The following is a 23,786-nucleotide window of genomic DNA, read 5'->3' on the forward strand; positions in this document are numbered from 1 at the left end:
TTTATGAGGAGCTTTTTCATGGTAGAAATACACTCGGAGGTTTACCATTGCCTGCCGAGGGGCGACCGCTATTAGAAAAATGTTTTTCTTAATTTTGGTGTTTCACCGAGATTCGAACCTACGTTCTCTTTGTGAATTCCGAATGGTAGTCACGCACCAACCCATTCGGCTACGGCGTCCGCCTTCATATTATACAAGAGGTATATTGGCGCTTACATCCATTTTGGGTGTTTGGCCAAGCTCCTCGTCTTAATCGCGGTGTGTATTATGATGTTGTTCCACAAATGGAGGTACCTACAATTTCCAAACGGCAAAGGTTTTTTTAAGACAGGATTCGAGCCTGCGCATGAAGTGTAGCTATTAAGTAACAAGAATAACGCTGTGAAGCATTTTATTTCGATTTACTAAACTACTAAATATATTCCTCGTCTATCTCTACTGTCCTCTATATGCATCTGCCATTTCTCGAAACAGTGGTGGCGGGCTTGTTCTGTCAACTCCTTCAAAGTGTGTATTATTTTATCTCTCAGATGTTTAACGTACTCAAATCTTGTTTCTTTTAATGAAGATTTCAAATTACAAAGCAGATAGAAATTGGCTCAAAATCCCGCAAATAAGATGGAGTCTCATTTTACGTGGTAAAAGTCCTCCATTGTCTTGGTGGAGAACCCATGATTAGTCCATCCACAATTTGGAATGTTTCTGCCTTATTCGTGCAAGGAGTTTAGCAAGATTGTGAAGATAATATTGCTGATTTTCAGCTCAGCTTTGGTAGCGTTTCCTTAAAGTTGCGTATTAAGATCCAAAACGAATTCGTTACTCTATTATTATACTTAGCATTTTTTCTATACTGATTTGTCTACTGCATTCAAACCAGATGGATTCAGGCTATAGTAGCGTTATTTCATAGCCAACAATGTCAGGGTAAAAAAGTATTAAAAATCAACGCGAAAATTAACGACAAAATAGTCGTGTCAGACTTGGGCGACGTCTCTCTCCGCCGGCAGGTGAGTAGGGGCACTCCACAAGGCGGTGCTCTCTCACTCATTGTGAATGACTTGCTGGAGGAGCTGAGGAGAAGGGGCCGCAGGGTGATTGCCTACGCGGATGACGTGACACTGATTGTTAGAAGAACATTTTTAGATAATCTGTACGATTAGATGCAGGGATAGCTGAACGTAGTTGTTAGATGGGCAACGGATTGCGGTCTGTCGGTGAATCCTCTCAAGACAGAACTCGTCCTATTCATGAGGAAATATAAAATACAAAGAGTTCAACTTCATCTATGGAGGATAAGGTGGAAACCTCTCAGCACCTTCTCCTTAGCTGCATACTCTCGAGGGGCTAAGATTTAAGCATCTTGGCTCTTACTTCTTTGCTACGCCTGGTGATATAGCCGGCCTTGACATTAAAAATGTTATGAACTTCATCAGCAGCATAAAGCGGTTAACGCAACCGCAACACAGTCATCGTTCATAATCCACATATACTAAGCCCATCCTCCTAACCACCCAATCCCCATCTCTCTCCGCTCTCTTCTTTCGTCCCATTGGTCTTCACGCACGAATGGTAGCCACGCACCAACCCATTCGGCTACGACGGCCGCCATCCATTTGTGAAACAACATCAAGACGCACGCCTTTAAAAAAGCAATACGAAAAATCGCCCGGAATTGTGAAAAAAAAATCTTGGCTTTTACATCATGATAATGCACCTGCTCACTCATCTTTGCTTGTGAAAGATTATTTGGCCAAAAACAGCACTTTTATCATACCTTAGCCACCGTATTCGCCACATTTGGCCCCTGCGACTTTTTCCTGTTCCCAAGATTGAAGATACCCATGAAATAACGGCGTTTTACGATAATTGATGAGATAAAAACCGAATCGCTGAGAGAACTCAAGGATATACCAAAAAGTGCATATCAAAACTGAATCGAGGATTGGAAAAACGCTGACACAAGTATATTATATCTGAGGGGGACTACTTTGAAGGAGATAAAATAGAAATTGATGAATAAATATTTTTGAGAAGAATTAAAATTCACCTTATTTTTTGAACACATCTCGTATACACTCGGTGGTAAGAGTCTGCATACAAAAAAAAGCAAACTACGAGTTTTATAAAATGCAATGCATTTTATTTTCATTGATTGTTATTCAGTTAACATTTTTATTAACCCTGCATGCCCACTGTTAGTCATTTCGACTAACATCACTGCTTTTTACATTTGTAACTTCTTTTTCTCTCATTGTATCAATTTCATTTTTAACGTTGAGAGAGTTTATTCAGTTGCAAAGGTGCTCCTGATCAGTAGGGACTTGTTGTTTGGCTGGCTTAAGTGGTATGTATGTATTTGTAGAAACTGCGTAGTCGAAACGACTAACATTGGGCTTAGTGCAACTTTTTTAGCATTGAAAATGAGGCCGACTAAAATATGTGAGGAAGAAATTGAAAAAATTTTGGCTATGTCGGATGAGGATGAAGAGGATTTCAGTATTTCCGAAAGCGAATTCGAAACGAATTTACTAGAAGAGGGTATGAATTCTTCGGAGGATGATTCTTCGGACAATTCGGAGGACTGGAATGAAGAACCACCACCTCAGGCGCCGCAGGATAATATAATACCATTTTCCAAAAGATTTTTGCGTGGTAAAAATAAATATAAATGGGCGACAACTAAAGGAAAACGGCGTCGGTATGCAATTAACATAGTGCATCATGATAAAGGTCCAACAGGAGCAGCAAAGAATGTTACGGATTGCGCTGAAGTGTTTAAATTATTTATCACTGATGAAATTTTAAGTATTATAGTTCATAACACCAACATCGAAATTGAAAAAAGGAACGGAGATTTTCCAACTGAAAAGCCGGTGAACAAAACAGAACTTGAAGCACTGATTGGTATCTTAATATTGAGCGCTGTTATGAAAGACAATCATTTGACCTCTCTTGATCAAATGTGTAGTGTTATGTCGTGCTCAAGGAAAACGAAGAGATGGCGAATGTGCATGTTCTATGGCATACTTAATATCGCGTTTGTTAATAGTTATGTGATATAGGTATGTTCATAACGCATTAAGCGCGAAAACGAAACCTCTTTCACGTCGGGAATTCATGAAAAAACTTCATTGAGATCTAGTTAAACCGCACATGGCAAACCGCCTAAAGAATCCTAATCTGCACTCGGAATTACAGCAGAATATCCGAGATATTTTATCCCTGCCAGTTGAGGAGGCAAGTGTTAAGAATGTACCCTCAAAAAAGAAAAACAAATGAAAAATTTGTTCTATCTGTCCTTACAAAAACACCGAATGACGAAGAGTGTATGCTCAAAATGCATGAAACATGTATGTATGTGGTGAGCACAAGGTCGAGATTTGTGCCTATTGTGCAAAACTTTAATGTACAATTAACATTTTTTATCAACTTTATATTTAATGAAATTACTTAAACTTTATAACGGCAGGAAGCCTTGTTACTTTTAATGTTCTTTTTAATTTATTTTTAATTTTTTCTCAACATCATGTGTTGAGCAATAAATAAATGTTAAGCTTTCAAGCTAAAAGTTGGGACTTGTGCCTAATGTACAAAACTTTTATTTTGAACTCTTTTTATGCTTAAATAATATAAAATAATTCTTTAACTTTATATCGGCAGTGAAATGTTTTTTAATTTTAAGGTTTTTTAATTTTTAATTTTTTTTTTGTAACCCTAAGTAAGATATCTAAGACTGAAGAGTAACAAAATGTGATAATAATAAAAATAAATGAAAAACAGAAACAATTGGAAATGTTGTTTTACTTTTGAATAAAGAAAGGAATAATAATTAAATTTTTCAGTAACTTTTAAAAATTATGAGCATAGGTAGTTCTGCAGCATCGATATTTTGAGTATGTTAGTCGAATCGACTAACATTGGTAACAACGTACAAAAAATCACGGTGGGCATGCAGGGTTAAAATTAAAGAAGTTAAACTCTTAACGATAAGGTACAAACAAAATTAAACATGAACGTGAGAAGAAATTTCCTCTCGCAGGACTTTCTTGAGCATTATCTGCTATAATTTTGCATTGGCGCAGTCTTCGCTTCAGTATATCCCATAAGTGCTCTAAAAAGTTTAGGTATGGGGATTGTAGCAGCGTGCGAAGTTGTTTGGGAACATTGTAAACCAATCAAAGCTTTACAATGTCAGCAGTATGCTTTAGGTCACTATCTTGCTGGAATTAATAGCCATTTGCTACATCCAATTCTAAGGGTTTCAAATTAGACTATTGAATGTTATATTTGTTCATACTCGATGCAATAAATTCCATAACTAGATCCCCATATTATTGCTTCACCGCAGCATCAAGTTCTTTCTATTCGCCATATAATCTTACCTCCCTTAATTGTCTTTGTTGAAATGATTTTTCGCTAAAGCAATGCGCTCTTGCCTATTAACAAGAGTAAGCCATTTTTTTCAATATTTTCCGACTGTATCAGCGCAGATTGACTTATTATAACTTTCCTTTAGCATTTTTAGCCTCCGCCACCAACCCACTATTAACACCATGTAAAACGCTGGGCATTTCCCGTGTTGTTAATATCGAGGGCTGTCCTGAACGCGGTTAGAAGACAAAAAAACCTGTGGATTGTTCTTTGTTCTTCCAACAATCTGGCCAATTTCTCTGTATGCTTTTCCTTCCTTGAAAATTTTAACAAAAATTTAGTTTTCAGCCGGACTTATTTTTTTCCCCTTCGGCGGCATTTTTTCTTTTCTCAGTAAAATCAGATTTATTCACTGAAACACCTTTTAAAATATTGCATTTATAAACAATAATAAAATCACTTTTTTGCTTTAACTCCTTTAACTATGTATAACGCGGGGAATTCCCGTTTGTACGCAGATTAATGTATACTATATAACTTTCCTATAGCTCTTAAAAAATCACCCTTTATATATACATATTTATTAATAAATAAAGTGTAGTCAGTTCTACATTTTAAATGCAATCGGTTCACTTAGTAGATTAACAGTAAAGCTTGGCACAAAATTGCACCGGAAAATGGTTAAAAAATGTGCCTTCGAGCATTTAAAATTGAGTGTTGGGGGTGTACGCATACTTTTTCTGCCGAGCGTGTAGCACATAAAAGGATTGAATGATCAACTTTGTTAATGCTTTGTCAGTGTAGCTTAGGCGTGTGCACCCAGTTGCTCAGCTGGTTCACTTTGTTTCGCAACAACATCACTATGGCATGCTTTGGCTCATTTACAACACGCCGCATTTTTGGCGTCGCCTGGCTCGTTTTAGCTCAGCCAAAACAAACGGTACAAAAGTCGGTCGCCATTCATTTGGTAATAGTTTGTTCTCTGTGCACTGAAAAAATATTGTTCGCTTTTTATAAAATGAAATGAAATGGGTTGCGTTACGCAATATGATGTACAACTTCGAGCAGCGACTGAAACAGGTGTATAAGTTTGAAAGCAAGCAATTTTAAAAATGCCATGCTAGAATTACTCTCAATATTTTATCATTTTGATCAAAGAGTTTCCGGAATATATTTATAAAATTCAAAATACAAGTTTATTCCTCAAAAGTGATATTATCGCCTTCACAGTACTTTCCGTCAACTGCAGGGCACTTATGCCAGCGTTTGATCCAGCTCTCGAAATATTTATAGAACTCTATTTTCGGTATAGCCATCGGAGACGTCTTCGATTTTCCCATTACTTCCCTTCGGCTGTTAAAACGCGTTCCCCGTGTTATTTTTTGACTCTATTAAACAGAAAAAAATCGCAGGTAGCCATATGACGTCAGTTCGATGGCTGTTGGATAGTACTCATTTCGTTCGTGGTAAAAAATTCACGGATAATGATTGCACTGTGTGACGATAAATCCGCGAGTTGTTTTCTCACAAATACTTTATTTTTCTGCTAATTTCTTCAAGTAAACATCTCATGACAGTCAATTAATAGTCCATATTAACTAACTGACGTTCTGGCAAAAATTCGTTATGCACAATACCGTTGTAGTACACAAAATCCGGTAGTATCGCTTTTTTTATTAAAATCGAGGTGGTTTTTTTGGTCTTGGTTCATTCGGAGCTCTCCACTCACTCGTCTGTTGTCTCACACGCTGCATGTCGTACTCATAAGCCCACGTTTCCAGCAATGATATGCTTGATGAATGTTGGGTCGGATTCAGCCTTGGATATCATGTCTTTATCGACGCGGCCCCTTTCTTGCATGTAATTCAGGACCTTTGAGACCAACTTTGCAGCAATACGTCGAAAGCCCAAATCATTAACTACAATGCCCTGAATAGATTCACAAGCAATGTTGAAGTCCTCTGCTAGCTCTGTGATGGTTTCTTTCATTTTATGGATGTTTTCATTAGTTTTCGATGTTGAAGTGTTCTTTAGAGTATCATTACCGAAACAGTTTCCATACGGTACCGAAACAGGTTTCCCCACCATTGAATCTATTTTTAACACAAAATTTAATACAAACTCGTTGATGCAAGTTCAAATCCATTTTCAAAACTTAAAAAAATCGAAAACACATGCAAATGCATGTTCTGGGAACTTTTGGGGCAAGGTGGCATTTTATTTACTTACTGCTGAAGCCGATACTGGGAGTCGATTTCGATTTATTGGTCAATGCAATATTTTTTTACTAAACATCAACAACTAAAATCTAAAATAACTAAATTTGTTTTTTCTTAAACATGAATTCAGCATTACATTTTATTAGCTTCTTTTTTAACTAGAAATGTTTGAAAAGGATTTTCTTCCTTTTGTTTTTGGAAGTATTTTTTGTCATTCCGCGAGCAATGTTATTATTTTTTTATAGATGTGATTGTCGTTTGGAGTAATTATTTAAATTTGTTGGGTGCTCCTGGTGTAGATGACGTCGAGTTGAACATGAGTCTCAAAAGTATTGATACTTTGACTAATGACTAAAGCTAAATTAGTGGAAGTAAACCTTCTACAAACACCCATGTTGACATTCATACATACATATGTATGTATATAAAAACGAAACTTTTTAAATGCATGATACTCGTAGATGCATTATTCTCTCTATACTAACTACTCTTAAATTTATTGCATAGAAACCAACCCTTATCAAGTAAGCGCTGGCATTTGCTTCCTTTTTGTTATATAATTTATATTGTATTTGTATATTTATGGAACTGCATGCCTATTTAAATTAAGTGTAATTATTTACGTTGGTAGGTATGTACATGTGTACATATGTACTACAGACATATGAGTATCCTATATTTATTTAAAATGATTTATGCAATACGACTGTATTGTATTTTAAGTAAATAAAAACTATGAGAACACATATGCAAAGGAAACTGGATCGAAAGATGAGGAAGAAGGTGATATTTTCTGCCCACCAGGCGTATCGGGACATTTTTCATATCCATTTCACAGCACGAAATTTCTAAACTGCAAAAACGGCAATACGGCGATACAAAATTGTTTGCCTGGCACCGTATACAGCATATCCCGCAATGCCTGCGATACCAAAGAAAACGTACCTTATACCGATCACGCCGCTAACGTTATATCTGAAATGCGTTATGATGATTGTAAGTGCATAAATGTCTTTCGATACGTGTTTGATTTTTTTCACGAATTCTGCCATTCAAATGTCTCACAGCTTTAACGATAGTGAGTTGTCCACCGTCCACTGAAGGCATTCACCTATTTCCCTATGATTCTACTAAATATATCAACTGCCGACAAGGGCATATGTGGATTGGCACTTGCGCATCAAATACTGTCTTTAGTATAGCTACAAAGGCGTGTCGACCTGAAAGTGAAGTGAATAACAATGATCGTACTCGCAAAGCAATGGAAGTAAATTACAACAGAGAATCTTCAATTTGTAAGTGTTTTTTTTTTATTTTATATTTAAAATTAAGTATTTAGTTTGTTGCAATGCAATGAAATGCCGATTTATAGCCAGGAATTCAGAACTGAACAGCGCAGGTCAAATGCTTGAATGCCCTAAAGGAACAACTGGTTTATATCCACATCCTTTTGATTGTAAAAAGTATCTGCAATGCCTGAATGGAAGGCTAACCATAGAAATGTGTAATTCGGGCAATGTTTTTAGTTTATCTGCCAAACATTGTGATCCAAAAAATCTAGTTGACAGTAATGAACAAGTTCAATTTGAACTTGACGTTGGACAACATAGTATTTCAGAAACGGACTATGATTACAGTAAGTTGGAACAAATTGTGACTACATATGTATGTTTGTATCTATGCTAGCTGGAAAATGTAAATGGAGGTTCCTACAACTATTACGATTTATACGAGTATATAAAGCAGCAAGTGAAATTTTACCTGATCGCCTTTGAAGCATGTGGGACACATTTTATAATCTGTACAGTGGCAGAGGTAGTGCTAAATGTTTTCGTTTCTTTATATTAGCCACTTTGAAGAATTTCAGCCTATTTGACATTGACCTCCGCAGGTAGAAAAAGACGAGAGATGCACAATTTCTTTAGTTACTTTAGATAAAATCTGTGTGTGAATTGGCTACATATCGGTTCAAAAGCACGCCTGTGACTGGCCTGCCCTCAACCGATTAGAGTTTACTAAAGGTGTTTCCAATAAAAGGTGTTATTTTGATATTCAAAGAAAAATGCTATTTTTTAATATAAATGTTCGGATGTTTATTTCATTAAAAAGAGGAAGGTATGCCGTTAATAGTAGAAAAAAACATCAGGCAAATGACCACCACGACCACGCTTACAGGACAATATCCTTTTCATGAAATTTTCCATAACCGAATTGCAAAGTGCCTGCCCTATATCCCCGATAGCCTCACGTATTCCATCTTTGAGGTCTTGAATCGACCCTGCGCTGTTGGCATAGACCTTCTCTTTCACGTGGCCCCAAAGAAAAAAGTCACAAGGTGTTAAATCACAAGATATCGGTGGCCAATTGTGATCACCTCGTCGAGAGATAACACGGTCCGAAAACTTTTCCGGTAGAAGATCAATGGTTTCGTTGCTTGTGTGGCAAGTAGTGCAGTCTTGTTGAAAATAAACGTTGTCCAAATCAATACCATCCAATTCCGGCCATAAAAAATCGTTTATCATCTCTCGATAGCGCAATCCATTCACCTGTAACACCTGTTATTGGAAAACCCTTTATTAACGTTTTGAAGTGGTCACCGCAAAGTCCCGTCCTGTCTCCTGACGAGAACGCTTGGGCAACCTTAAATGCGCGTATTGCTCAGGAGAAGCCTCAAAGATTAGCGAATTTAAAGAATTTCATCTCTCAAAATTCGTCAAGTTTTAGTAACGATGACAGTATGAGCTCTATTCCACTCAGAGTTGGAAATATGAATGCTTGTATCTATGGTGCGGATATTAAGTATTTGACAACTTCTTTTTGCAGCGCAATTTCTGAGATGGCGTCCTTTTTTACTTATAGCGAATTTTTTCCAGAATTTTTACCCAAGATAATATTGCAATGCATAATTTAAAATATCTCTCTTATATATTTCTAAATAAATGAATAAAAGGTGTAATACTTTCGGGTTACTGCCAGATCACTTAATACACACTCGCTTTCTAAAGTTTAAGTAGAAAAAGTAATAGGTTTTCCGAACACTCAGTTTTCATCCCAGATTTACGTGGTCACATATATTTGTAGTCATTTGATTTGGTATTTTTTATAGTCATACATACAAACATACATTTGTAGATATGGATACCCCGATTTCATAGTGAAGTAATTGATATTTAATGAGCTACTCGCTTTTTATATAGTCAATAATAATCGAGGAAGATTTCAATTGGTTTGTCCTCAACATGTGAACGGACTTTTCTTACATCCTTTCGATTGCACCAAATACCTTAGCTGTTATGATGGCCAGATCCAAGTAGAAAGTTGCATGTCTGGTAAAGTATTCAGCATATCGCGAAGACAATGCATAAATCGTAACCAGGTAAATGCATTTGATCGCGTAGAATATCTAAGTGAGGTTAAACACGAATTCTCAACGGAATTGGAGCAAAATCAAAATAAAAGTTAGTTGACATTTTTTATATGAATACAAAAAAATACGGTTTTTTATTTATTTTGATCTCCTTAGATCAATTATTCGAAACAACCTGTTCTATGGGTGCTAACGGTGTTTACCCACATCCCTATGAGAACACAAAATATCTAAAATGCTCTAATGGACGTGCAGCCGTTGAAAATTGTATAAAGGGAATGATTTTCAGCAAATCCCGAAGATACTGCGACTATGAGTCGAAAGTTTACGAATACGACCGCGTGGATAACGCGTATGACAATCAGAATGAAAATGAGGACAGTCAAGGACCCAAAGTTCTAATTGATGAGAATAAATGTAAGTTGGAATTTTTTTTGCAGTGCGTCTAATTTATTAAGCGCTTAATAAATCAACAGCAACGGACGTTACTACGAGTATAGGCGTAGAAGAAACAGTTGAATGTCCACCTAAGGCCGAAGGCATGCAACCACATCCGTACGATTGTCATAAATTTCTTTCGTGTTCGCATGGCGTAACTCAAATTAAAGATTGTGGCCCAGGTACTGCATGGAGTATAGAAATGGAAGTATGCGACTTTGAGAAAAACGTACACTGCGCAGGACGTACGAAGTTACATGCAACAGCTACGAATACGATTATTGAAGACAAGGTGGCATGCCCACCGAATATGAACGGCAAATTTTTGCATCCATTTAACGCAAAAAAATTTATTAGTTGTAATAAAGGTGAAACGCACATACAAACCTGTTCAATGGATAGTGTTTTTAGCATTTCACAAAAAATGTGTGTCCCTGAAGTAGAAGTCAATACTCTGGATCGGGTGCAGTGTTCGCAAGATTATACTACAGATATCAGTGAGTACGGAAGAAACTCTAAAAATCATTCTTGAGCTACAGTTTACTCATTCTATAGGTGTGTACCACAACTATGTCACTTGCCCAGCGCAAGCACTTGGCTACTTCATTTATCCGTTCGACCGTTTACTATTCATACAATGCGACGACGGCCATACTATGATACAGAATTGTTCACCAAATACACTATTCAGCAAATCAAATCAAGTTTGTATGCCCGCAAACGAAGCAGAAAGCAGTGATCAGTTGTGGTTGGGATCATATTGGCAAGGTGTGAATAATGGTTATAGTACATATGACCTCAAGCGTGAATGGAATGTGGGTGCCTACACCCCGAACTCTGGAGACTCCATTCAGTCTGCAATTTGCTCAACAAGTGAATCAGGTCTTTACCCACATCCAACCGATTGCACGAAATACCTGAGATGTGCAAACGGTATAAGCTATGTAATGGATTGTGGGCCTGGTACTGCTTTCAATGCGGCACTCGAAGTATGTGATTTCATGGACAAGGTGGATTGTTCTACAAACAGACATTTAGATTTCGGTACTTTTGGAAATTCCGCAGCAGGTGGTAGCGAAGGTGAATTTTTATTGAAATGAAGGATCATTTTTTCTTTATAAAATATGTTCGTACAGATGACAACAAGCAGCCTGTGGTATGTCCTGAGGGAGCTGCCGGCACGTATCCTCATCCTTTGGATTGTACGAAGTTTCTTAATTGTAATAATGGTATCGCATACATTAAAGAGTGCGGGCCTGGTACGGCATGGAATCCTAAAATGGAAGTTTGTGATTTTATAGCGAATGTCGATTGTCCAGGCAGCAGCGGTCCACGAGAAGGGTCATCAACAGGTTACATACTTATATAAATAAAAAAATTTTTTGGTATTCACATTGGGTGCGCAAGTAAATTTTAAAGATTTTTTGAGAAACTGGCAGGTCAACTTTCGCCTAAAGGTGAAAAAATAAAAAGCATGGCTTTACATGTATTTTATTACTTTCTCTTCAAAATTGTTTTCCACGGCTGTCTTCATCTCACTGTCGTTAAAAACGGTCCACGTAACTCCTTTCTTTATATTTGAAAAAAAGGAAAAGTTACTGGGAACCCTCTCTAAATTGTATTCTGTTGAATCTTGTAGCTTTTAAAGTGTCCCTCTCAACTCGAGTGGTTCCATCAATTAAACGTCGCTGCTTGCTTAGCGGTGTGGGCATTCGCGATACGCATTTCACGCTAATTTGTTTTTTTTTTTTTATACAAACGCTCATCTAAAATCTCTCTTATTTGCTAATCTGAGGTTCTTCTGCTAACTACCATGATTTAGTTCTCCAATGGCCAGCACCCAATACTATTTTTTCAATTTTTTGGACATTTTCTTCGGCCGAAAACTTGGTTGCTACTGGACTATCCAGATGGAAGTCGTTGAAACAATCAAGCCCATTTTTTCACCATTCTATAAATATGTATATAAACGTGCAAAATCTTAAAGAATATATGACATTCCTTCAATAATTTTTTTTAGCCTATTTCCTTTTTAACAAGAAATTTAATCGCAGCGCGAGGCTCCAAATTGTGGGAATGCCCAGTTTCCTCTGGCAAAGTTGTTGCTTGTTCCCCTGATAATTCTTAGTGAATCAAACGAAAAATAGAAAACAATGAGTAACACAATTCGGTTTATCAGTAAGGAGGTGATAAGCCATTTCTAAGTACCTGAGGTCACGATTTTGCATTTAAAGTTTGCCATTGGCTAACGAGCAGCAATAATTATTAGAAAAAAGGTATTTCTATTATTTTAATGCATCGTGTCTATAGTAGGGATTGATCCAAAGATTTCTGCCGGGATGTTATGCACAAAGTGTATTTGTGTTTCTCTCCTATTACCCGCTACTATCAGAGGGGACATTGATTATATTGTTTTTCAAATATAATTCCACATACTTTTCGAGGCTTTTGTGCTTTTGTCCCCTCGAAACCGGTTTGGGATTGGGAATAGCAATGTCTGCATGGGAGCTCCACTTTCTTGTACAATAGATATAGATACAGTCTGTGTCTGAAGAAAAGAACCGGTTTTTTTTATTGTAACTTCAAGATATATGTCGTTCTGCTTTTTGCTGCATAATAGTCTCACTCAAGGGCTACGACGCCAGTGCTAACTCAGGTTAGTGTCGTTCGAAACTTTCCTGTAAACTTATCCAAACAAATATGAGTGAGAAGTACGCAAAGCGTTTCAAGGCGGTATTTTTATGTGCGCACCGAAAAGGGCCGAAATCCTCTTACGCCTCTTATGTAATTGAAAAATCAAAAAAGTTTGTTGTGATGTGGACACAGCGGTATAAGGTGTACAAAAGTGTTGATGAATTTTCCGAGCTGAAGCGAGTGATGACAAAAAAGCAGGATAAAGTGATCGTCCAACTTTTTAAGCGGAACCCTTCTTTGAGACTACACCAAACACGATCAGTTCTTGCTAAAAAGAGAATAGATGTGAGTATCAACACCATCGAATGTTTACTGAAGGAGGCGAACATATCCTACCGTCCCACATCATCAAAACCACTGCTCTCAGAAAAACACATTGAGAAACAACAAAACAAGAAAATGGCGTCACAGTATTGGACTGGCCTTCCCAGTCCACAGACGCCAAACCCATTGAAAATGTGTGGGAATTTATAAAAACCCATCTTGCCGGAAGGCCAGTCCATGATTTAAAACAACTCGTTCGTCAAGTGCGCAAAATTTAGTCCTGTTTGTCGACGAGCTACGCAGAAAAGCTGGTTCAAAGCATGAAAAAGATGCCAGGCTATACTCGACAACGATGAAGACTACACGGGTTTAGTTTTGTATATACTTTCATGTAAAAAAATTTTAAATATATACCTTTTTTACTTCATGATATTCGCTGACACAGACTGTATATCATTGGTTCCAAGATGAATCTTTTGGTTAAGTTAGAGTTGGGGTTATTTGCAATTCCCTAGGGTAAGAAGATTTTACCATCCTCTTGATTTAGTGTATTTCGATTATTGCCTCAATCGAATATAAAATTAAGAGACCATCTGATCTATTTATTAGCGAAGGCTTGATGTAGGGATGAAAATGAATAAGGAGTAGTTAATTCCTGCAGTGTGGGCCTCTAGATTTATTGATGAAAGTGAGCACAATTTTCAGAGTGTTGGAATCCAATTCTTCTTTTTAAATTTCATTTCATTTTATTAATCTATAAATCAATATGCTCACAGACTATATGATAAATATAAACATAGCCAAATAACAAAAGTAAATTAATGAATAGTACAACATGTGATATATATTAAATTAAAAGTTAGCTTAAGAGGAGATAAATCATGTAAGAAAGAGAAGCATTAAATTGAGGTAGCATAGTTTTAGCGACTCCCACATAAACTACTTCATTACAGCGAAGAATACGTTGGGGAAGATTAAAATGATGTTTCATAAGACGGATAATCAAGAATACCCGAAGTAATATCAAGTACAAAACAGACGTAGCATCTAAAAATAACAGAGTTATGAATAAACAGCGAGAGTATTGTAGTAAAACGGAATAGGAAGAAGTCTTCCAAACAGACTCTAATATATTAGTATAAATTGCATGGAAAGGTATCTAATTAAAAACGCGTACTCTAACCTGGACCAAACATAAGATGAGTACAAGTGTTTGAAGGTAAAAATTTAGAGATAATGCAATTCATGTGAGCGGGAAAATTATGTTGAGGGATAAGCGATTACGCACACATTAACTGTGTAATATGTTTAGCTCAGTCTGAAGAACACATGAATCTTCAGGACATTTAATTTCATAGTAAATTTTCAAGTAATCTGCTTAGGGAAGTAAATTACACATAGGAAAACAGAACGAAATGCCATTAAGGGTCCTAGGACCCTACCCTGAGGAACACTTGGAGAAAGTGACAAATAAAGGGTACGATACATTACCAACTACAACAACCCAACGCCTATTATATAACATAAGTATAAGTAAGACATGTTTGTTTTAACACAGTATATGACTACACGGAGGTATGACATCAAAGTGGAACTTAATTGTTACTTGGACATTGACAGTTTGGAACTCAATTTCTTTTTTCCTGGACCGTAGTCCCAAATCGTTAATAAATTCCTTTTAAAATACCCTAGCCTTATATGTTTATTATATACACCCTTTTTGGGTGTTTGGCCGAGCTCCTCCTCCTACTTGTGGCGTGCGTCTTGATGTTGTTCCACAAATAGAGGGATCTACAGTTTCAATCCGATTCCGAACGGCAGATATTTTTATGAGGAGCTTTTTCATGGCAAAAATACACTCGGAGGTTTGTCATTGCCTGCCGAGGGGCGACCGCTATTAGAAAAATGTTTTTCTTAATTTTGATGTTTCACCGAGACTCGAACCTACGTTCTCTCTGTGAATTCCGAATGGTAGTCACGCACCAACCCATTCGGCTACGGCGACCGCTGATGTTTATGTTTATTAATGAATGTTTTATATCTAATTTAAAAAATATAAGAGTAGGTGAAGCGACCACTTGCCTTACTGTCTGTTTGTTCCGATAAGACCGATAACTGTCACCTTTTTTGAAAGTAATGGGTAAAAACCAAGTTGGGTATAAAAAATCGATTTCATCCAAACTTATACCTCTTTACTTGCTTGTACCGAAATATTCAGTGATATATTCATTGTAAAATAACTCGAAATCATTTTTCTAACTCTTTTATTTCAGATAATGGCGCTCCGAGATATAATAGTAACCCAAATATCCAGCCATCGTCATCACAGTCGAGCTACAGAGGTTCAACGCATCATCACGATCATAGCGGTCGATTCGATCACAGAACAACATACGCTAGTGAGAGTTTACCAACACCACCTTCTCGAACAACCGCTTACGGCAATCGTTGGTCTAACATGGACCGGCAACGTCCACTTGCGAGTGATACTACTTATACACCTGAGAGCAGATATAACTCACCTTATGATCGACAACAACGTCCACCTGCATATGGAAAGGAATTGCATAATAACATCGCGGCCAATGGTTGGATTGGCACAGGTTCCGCATACGATCTACAAACGCCCACACAAAGTGTCATATATGAAGAAGGCTCACTGGAACCAAATCGTAATTATAACACCATCAAAAGTTATACTACACCTTTAGCACCTTTCAACTTTGACTCCATGCCTGCTTCAGCAGTAAACAGAAATGTAGTAACAAATGAGTCTACAAATCTTTATTTCGCACAACCTGTCGGCTCAGAAGAAAACACAGAAGAAGTGTTCGACTCTAAAGCTGACGTTCAACCTACAGTCCGTTTGCCATTTGATGAAAAGTTGCCTTCTAATAACTGGATTCCAATACCGAATCAAGTACTTCTGCCGCCGAAGCGCACAGCTGAACCACAAAGTGGTTTGAAGGGTTCTCCACCAGAAAACGTCTATGCACCAGCGTCTTATGATACTCCCCCTGATAGACAAGCATTTAATGCTCAGCCAGTTGATTCTACAACGACCCCTAAAAATACTTTTGATTCTTCTAACTTATATGGTGGGTTGAAACCACCATCACCACCGCCACCTTCAACGTCTCAGATTCCATTGCCTTACGCTTCAACTAAAAATCGAATTTCGGCTCCAACGAACACTTATCCTCTACATTCTTCGCCCTCTCGCCACACTAGTAGATCAATACTAGAAGACACAATCGAACCCATTAGGGCTTTTAGCACTAATGTTGAGGGACAACCTCATCTGCTTTCTTCCCCTTCTAACAGAAATGTATACCAAACTGAAATTTTGACGAGCACACCTGCAACTTACCTTCAGCCTCCAACGCTGCCAACTCTTGCAACTAAATCTAATTCCCCGGCTACAACACGTTTAAATAAAGTACATCCTTTACTAGAGAACACAACCACAGCTATGTTCTCTAAAGATCCTCATTATAGTAACTCGTATTCGAACGTAGCACACTCAAATCCGGTAAAATCTGTCGGACCTCAGGGTACAGAAAATTCTGAAAACTTACCTATGGCTGATGCCTTGCGCTTACTATTGAGACCATACTTCAACCGTAGCGGCACGATTTCAGAAAGCAGCGCTGAAAAGGCCGAGTCTCACATAATGAAACTCGCACCTGAACTGCCATCTACTCTTGATATAACTTCTTTACCAAATAAAATGACCAACCATTCCAAAGTTGGTACTGAAAATGAAAAGGAGGTTGAACTTATTCTTGCAGGTGAACAACACAGTTTGACTACAAACCCAACTAAAAATGGCACACACGAGTCACGTGCAGAGTTTTATTCAAAAAATACAAAACAAGAATCCAAAAGTAATACTAATTGGCATAATCACGGACATAATCGAGAGTTTCACCGTAATCATCCAAATTTGCTTAACCCCTTTGATGAGGATGAAAATTCAAGTCCTCACATACATCATCGGCACAATCACAATAGAGCGTTTCATCAAAGACACCCCGAAATGCCAAACCCGTTTGTAACACCCGAAGCATCTCATACCTTGTCTAGCACTACCAATTTTGATTTTAGCAATAAAAATCAACCAAATCCTTATGCGGAGTCAACAACTCCATTTAGTACACGACCAAACTTAGATGTGGGCGGAGGGGATGATGTCGGTTGCCAATTTGATTGTGGAAATGGAAAATGTGTCAAGTCCTTCGAGGTGAGTATAAAATCACATATATGTCGTACACCATAGCTTTGCTTATTTGATCAGTTTTTTTGAATTTTCATTCTTTTTTTATAAAGATACACCTCGTTATCTAACAGAAACCATATATACCTGATTAACGGTGTAACGAATTTGATCTATATAACGATTGCGCCAAATGTTTTTTGTAACGAAAAAATGAAAAAAAATTATAAAGAATCAAAAAAGCAACAACAAACAACTAAATGATGGATATATGTATTTATATATGACAACATACTCAAAATCTTGCTAGAAATTCAGTTAAGAACCGTGGAATAGAGGGGAACATTTTGTGGAATTTTTCTTATTTTTGTACAAAGTCTGAAACTTGGATTACTTGTAGGGTTTTATTGGGCAGTGAGCTAAAGTTTTCCACAAAAAGAAAGAAGAAAAACAGTTAAAATTTGTCAAAATATTGAAATGATATTATTACAAAAGCTTTCATGTTCGAGCTTCTTGTTATCATGTTAATTGAAATAAATACAAATCATGAGTGGAAATACATTACTAGTCCATTGACATTTGTGTGAATGTATGGAATGAGGGGTCTATAATTTATAATTGATAAATAATGTTTTCCAAATGTCCGCTGCTCTACCTCGTCGAAAGTTAACTTTCAAAGCTTCAGTTTTTTCTGGAGCCAGTCGATTAAACTTTTTAGATGAACTATTTTATTCTGGGCTCTTTGGACGCCTATAGTCACCATTTGTAGCAACTATTCGCCATTTCCGTAGTGGTTTTTAATTAGTTTTATACTGTTCTTGAGCAAAATTGAACCCATTTTGGTAAATTGTAGATTTTCCATTTAGCGTCCGTGAAATTTGACTTCTGTCAAAAAAAAAAAACAAAAACACTGCCAAGTACTCGTACTTGACAGACCCTATATACCAATTATAGTACTTCCATATTGTGATGCAATTTTTGTCATTTTAGGTATGTAACGGTGTAAATAATTGTGGCAATCGTAAAGATGAAGAAGAATGTAAACATTTGGGCTATGAAGTGCGTCTTGTTGGTGGTGAGAGTGCTAATATGGGACGTATAGAAGTCAAAAGTGAGTAATGAAATGCAAGTAATATCATAATTTGAGAAAGAAATTTCCCAGTGTTACTGAACACGAAGACTGCAAATCGGTTTTTGTGACACTATGTATTTTTGCAATATTTAAAGTTGAAACGGACCATTTAAAAATAATTGGGACAAAATAAAGAAACATCGGTTTTGAGCTGAATATTCAAGAGTTTTGCAGTCGAAAAAAAATTACTGCATTGAATAAAATTCGATTTAGATCTTCAGCTCTCAAAAGCATTAGCATTAATTACAGTATGCAAAGTTCGTATGAGTACACCCTCTTAAAAATAAAAATACCACGTATATTTTCAAATTTACTTTAAAGCAATTGATTTCAATCGTAGTGCGGTATTGTATAATTCATAAAAAAACATTTGCATAGAATTGAAACAAATAGCTTTAGTAGCAGTGTAGCTATTTCTACTGCAGGCAAAATTCGTATTAGTACACTTAGTATGCGTTGAATTTGTAAACAATTTGTTGGTATTTACCGTTATTTTCGAAACGATTGTGTTAAACATTCAATGTTTAACCTTGAGCAGTTGCGTTTTAGTAGGCATTTGTTGAAGTTCGCGGAGTTAGTTTGCAATGCCGTCTAAAGTAAGTGAATTATCAAACGAAACTAGGAGATTAATAATAAATATTAACAAAAACGGAAAGTCTTTACGCGAAATTGAGAGAACAGTGCAGAAAAGTGTGTCTACAAGACAAAACGTAGTCAAAATTTATTGAGACAGTGGAAGGATTGACAAAAGGCTTCGAAATGTGAACAGGGCAAAGCTTGGACAGAGGCACAAGACTTATTTGAAACGCTTTATCAGGAAAGATACGTTTCTATCAAAGTTACACCTCAAACAGTGCGCAATTATGTAAAAAAATTGGGATTTAGAAGCAGAACTGCCGTTAGAAAACCGTATGTAAGCTCAGTCAATAGAAGAAAGCGTGTTATATTCGCCAGGCAATATTTAAACAAAAATATGCGGTTTTGGAAAAGGGTAATTTTGTCGGACGAGTGTAAATTTAATATAAAAATGTCCGATGGACGCATAAAAATTTGGAGAGACTATAATACTAGCCTTCAAAAACGAAATCTGCAGCCTTCTTTCAAGCACGGTGGTGGTTCTCTGATGGTATGGGGAATTATGACTGCGAGGCAATATATTGATATTTTAAAAAAGAATCTACGCAAAAGTGCCAAAAAATTCGGTTGCAAAAAAATTTATATTCCAACAAGATAATGACCCTAAGCACATGGCGTTGGATACAAGTTTATGGATCCTTTATAACTGTCCAAATTATCTCAAAACACCACCACAAAGCCCGGATATTAATCCCATAGAAAATTTATGGTCGATTTTCAAAAAGCAACTGAAACATCATCAAATAAGGAACCGAGAACATTTAAAAAAAGTCCTAAAATCAGAGTGGAAGAAGATTTCTCCAAATCTCACAAAAAAATTGGTTATAAGGCAACGAGGGTATCCTACAAAATATTAATTTTCTGAACTATCTTTTATTTCCTCTTTAAATCATTAAAAATACATGAGTACTAATACGAATTTTGCTTCTGTGAAAAGTGTTAATTTTTTTCTCTCTTATTTTTTTTTGCAATTCAATACACTTCGTGAGCGGGTTTGTTATTTGGCCTTATTTTAGTTAATTATCTTTAAAATATAACGGTTTCAAGCATTTGTTTTAAAATTAATTTGAAAATATACGTGGTTTTTTTTATTTATGAGGGGGCGTACTAATACGAATTTTGCAATAATAATATATATATATGTATAATCGGCGCTTACACTCTTTTTGGGTGTTTGGCCGAGCTCCTCCTCCCATTTGTGGCGTGTGTCTTGTTGTTCCACAAACAGTTTCAAGCCGACTCCGAACGGCACATATTTTTTACCTTTAATTTATTTGTACAATAAATAAATATTCTGCGAATACATTATGACTCGCAGCGCTGACGACGGAGGCTTTCGGCTGTCCTATGCAACTTATGCGAAGAAACTTATGAATTCGTCTGAGCAGATCAATCTCTTTCAGAAAGTTCTACATTAATTGTACATTTTTCGGCTGTGGTATCAGCATATCCATTCCCTGCACAGCATATTAATGTACCGCGGATGGTCACCATTTCTCTCTGAGTATTGGTTCGTGATACAACGGCGTCAATGCCCGAGTTGCTATCTGTGCAGCTTATCTTGGCTTCGAGCACCGCAGCAGTTCCCGCCGTAAACACCGATTTTTGAGTATGTCCCCATTTTGAGTTACTACTGCAAAGAAGGTGTTAGTTGCAGTCTCGAAGCCGTCGGTGTAAACGATTTTCCAACCAAAATTTTGATATTTTTCTTTTATATCTTTACAGTTCTTGGAAAATGGGGCTACGTATGTGATGACAAGTTTGGTCTTCGTGATGCCGAAGTTGTTTGTCGTGAACTGGGCTTTAAATTGGGAGCCAGCGAAGTGCGAGGATATTCTTATTATCCGCCCACGGCAGTAGATGTTTCCTTCGCTATGGATGAAGTAGATTGTCGCGGTGATGAGTCTTCGCTACGAGAATGCAACTTTAAAGGTTGGGGTGTGAGCAACTGTGGCCCAGACGAAGTGGTCGGTGTAGTATGTAAAGTACCACAACTTAAATGTCCCAACAACTATTGGCTATGCAGTACCTCCCAAGAATGTATTCCTCCTGCGTTCGTATGTGATCATACACCCGATTGTGCTGATAAATCGGACGAAAGCGATAATATTTGCAAAGTACGTTGTTGACTTAATTAAAATTAAAAATATATACCAAAATATAAAATATAAAAAAAAAAAAACTTCAAAATTGCAATTTTAAACACATATTTGCATTTCGTTTACATTTAGTCTCCAGTAAAATATCGCCTAGAAGGTGGCCGGAGTTCGAACGAAGGACGACTTGAAGTCAGATACCGTGGTGAGTGGGGGACTGTATGCGATGATGATTTTGGTTTGAAAGAGGCTCAAGTAATGTGCAATTCTATGGGATTTTATGGATTGCCAGTAAGAAATCTTAATAATTTTTGCACCTGTGCTGATTAACCACTTGACCTTTATTTGTTACAGACTATAGTAAAGAACATATATGGACCGGGCAGTGGACCCATTTGGTTGGATCAAGTATCTTGTTATGGTAATGAGACTTCATTGGATCAGTGCAGCCATTGGACGTGGGGCGAACACAATTGCAATCACACTGAGGATGTTGGTCTGAAGTGTACCGCAGGCGTTCCAAAACAAAAAATAAATACACCACAAACAAATAGCAAAAACGATGAAAAGTCGCAAACAGATTTGGAAGACTCACAACAGCAATTCGAAGATATTGGCTTATTTTCCGATCAATGGGAGCGCAAGAGCAAAGCGGTTGGTACACAAAGGCGTTGTGGGCAATTTAAAAGCCATTTAATTGACGAATATGCACATCCGGAAGAAAGAGTTGTAAATGGCAGTCTAGCTAAACGTGGCCATCATCCATGGCAAGCAACTATACGCACACGTGGCAGGGGTGGCATATCGAGCCATTGGTGTGGCGCTGTACTAATCTCTTCCAGACATCTGCTAACGGCAGCACATTGTCTCGCTGGTTATCCAAAAGGTGCTTACCTTATACGCTTAGGTGATCATTATGCCAATATAGCAGAATCTTCAGAAATAGATTCGTTCATTGAAAATTGGTATGTTCACGAAAAGTTTCGAGATTCAACGCATATGAATAATGATATTGCACTGATTGTGCTGAAAACACCCGTGAAATTCAATGACTACATCCAACCGGTATGTTTACCAAATAAGGGTGCCACCTTAACAGAGAATCGCAAATGTACAATTTCCGGTTGGGGTTCTATCAAATCCGGTGTTTCAAGTATGTTATATATTTAACCAATATTTAGTAAATACTATATCATATCTTTTTTCATAATTCCCACTTTAAAATGTACTTAGCTCCATCGAACATCCTACGGGCTGCGGAATTGCCAATTTTATCCGACGAAGTTTGCAAACAACCCCACGTTTACGGTGCATCTTTGACGGAAGGCATGTTTTGCGCTGGATACATGGATGAGAGCGTCGACGCTTGTGATGGCGATTCTGGTGGGCCGCTGATTTGTCATGACGAAGGTTCATAATACATACATACTTAATATACGTTTTTCAATTATTTAATTGAAATGCTACATTTTTGTATACTTTTAGATGGGGAAACTTTGCATGGAATTATTTCTTGGGGCCAACACTGCGGTTATGCAAATAAACCGGGCGTTTACGTGCGTGTAGAAAAATATGTTGATTGGATAATGGACAAAATCAACTTTTCCATGCAAAATGTTTCATAGTGTAGAATACATTTGCAACTACCAAAACCTTTCGTTTTAAATTTTTATAATATAGTGGATAAGTAGTGATTTAATTTGTTTACAATGTAGATAAAATAAAGAAAATAAGAAGTATACTTATATATTCATGAAATCCGCCAAATGGAAATGTTTCTGCCCGGAATGAAGTTAAAAAAATTACATACTCACTATGTGGAATAAAGGAATATACTGCGGAAGTATTTATAGAAGGTAAAAGATGGAAAAACTGTGTATACAAATGATCTTTCAAAAGACGTGCCTAGATGTTGTTTTAAAATAAAATATGTAAAAATTTACATTAATTGTATACAAAAAATGATGCGTTTCATAAACACTTAATTATTGAGAGCGTCTAGATATCGATCTTAAAGATTGTGCAGCAACATTTTGCGCTACAGCAGCAATATTCTCAGCAGTACATCCAGTTTTTGGTCTGCCAGTATTTTTTCTCTCCTCGACAGAACCAGCTTCTTGAATTTTTTCTTAAATTTTGCATTGCCGATTCGTTTGAACGATTATTTCCATCAAAACAAATCAACAACATTTGCGATATGTTATTCTTAAAGATCGACCATTTTCATAACGAGTTTCAATAACTTTAACGCGTAAAATTGTGCACCTGTCTAGTTGACAAATGACAAAGATGACGTAAAAAGAATTATTCACTACTGACATTTAGGCGTCACTTTTGGAAGACCCTTTATAAG

The 23,786-nt window shown here is 36.9% G+C and overlaps 1 protein-coding gene across 3 annotated transcripts in view; it reads left to right on the forward strand.

The window, feature by feature from the left end:
• Positions 1-23,191, forward strand: part of LOC129242688 (uncharacterized) — a 32,359-nt gene extending 9,168 nt beyond the window's left edge. The window contains exons 3-18 of one of the 3 annotated variants that reach the window (XM_054879483.1): positions 7,314-7,586; positions 7,658-7,885; positions 7,963-8,226; positions 9,788-10,048; positions 10,114-10,374; positions 10,434-10,892; positions 10,951-11,475; positions 11,532-11,747; positions 15,627-16,025; positions 17,145-17,596; positions 18,560-18,680; positions 21,063-21,454; positions 21,569-21,724; positions 21,788-22,586; positions 22,667-22,843; positions 22,919-23,191. In XM_054879483.1, the coding sequence (XP_054735458.1) occupies positions 7,314-7,586; positions 7,658-7,885; positions 7,963-8,226; positions 9,788-10,048; positions 10,114-10,374; positions 10,434-10,892; positions 10,951-11,475; positions 11,532-11,747; positions 15,627-16,025; positions 17,145-17,596; positions 18,560-18,680; positions 21,063-21,454; positions 21,569-21,724; positions 21,788-22,586; positions 22,667-22,843; positions 22,919-23,058 (5,123 nt within the window). In that variant the 3' untranslated portion in view covers positions 23,059-23,191. Of the gene's footprint in view, positions 1-7,313; positions 7,587-7,657; positions 7,886-7,962; positions 8,227-9,787; positions 10,049-10,113; positions 10,375-10,433; positions 10,893-10,950; positions 11,476-11,531; positions 11,748-15,626; positions 17,597-18,559; positions 18,681-21,062; positions 21,455-21,568; positions 21,725-21,787; positions 22,587-22,666; positions 22,844-22,918 lie in introns of all 3 variants that reach the window. The other 2 variants (XM_054879481.1, XM_054879482.1) reach the window with 2 other exon arrangements.
• Positions 23,192-23,786: the final 595 nt, after the last annotated feature.

Source organism: Anastrepha obliqua, chromosome 3 (assembly GCF_027943255.1).
Source record: "Anastrepha obliqua isolate idAnaObli1 chromosome 3, idAnaObli1_1.0, whole genome shotgun sequence".
Taxonomy (NCBI): domain Eukaryota; kingdom Metazoa; phylum Arthropoda; class Insecta; order Diptera; family Tephritidae; genus Anastrepha; species Anastrepha obliqua.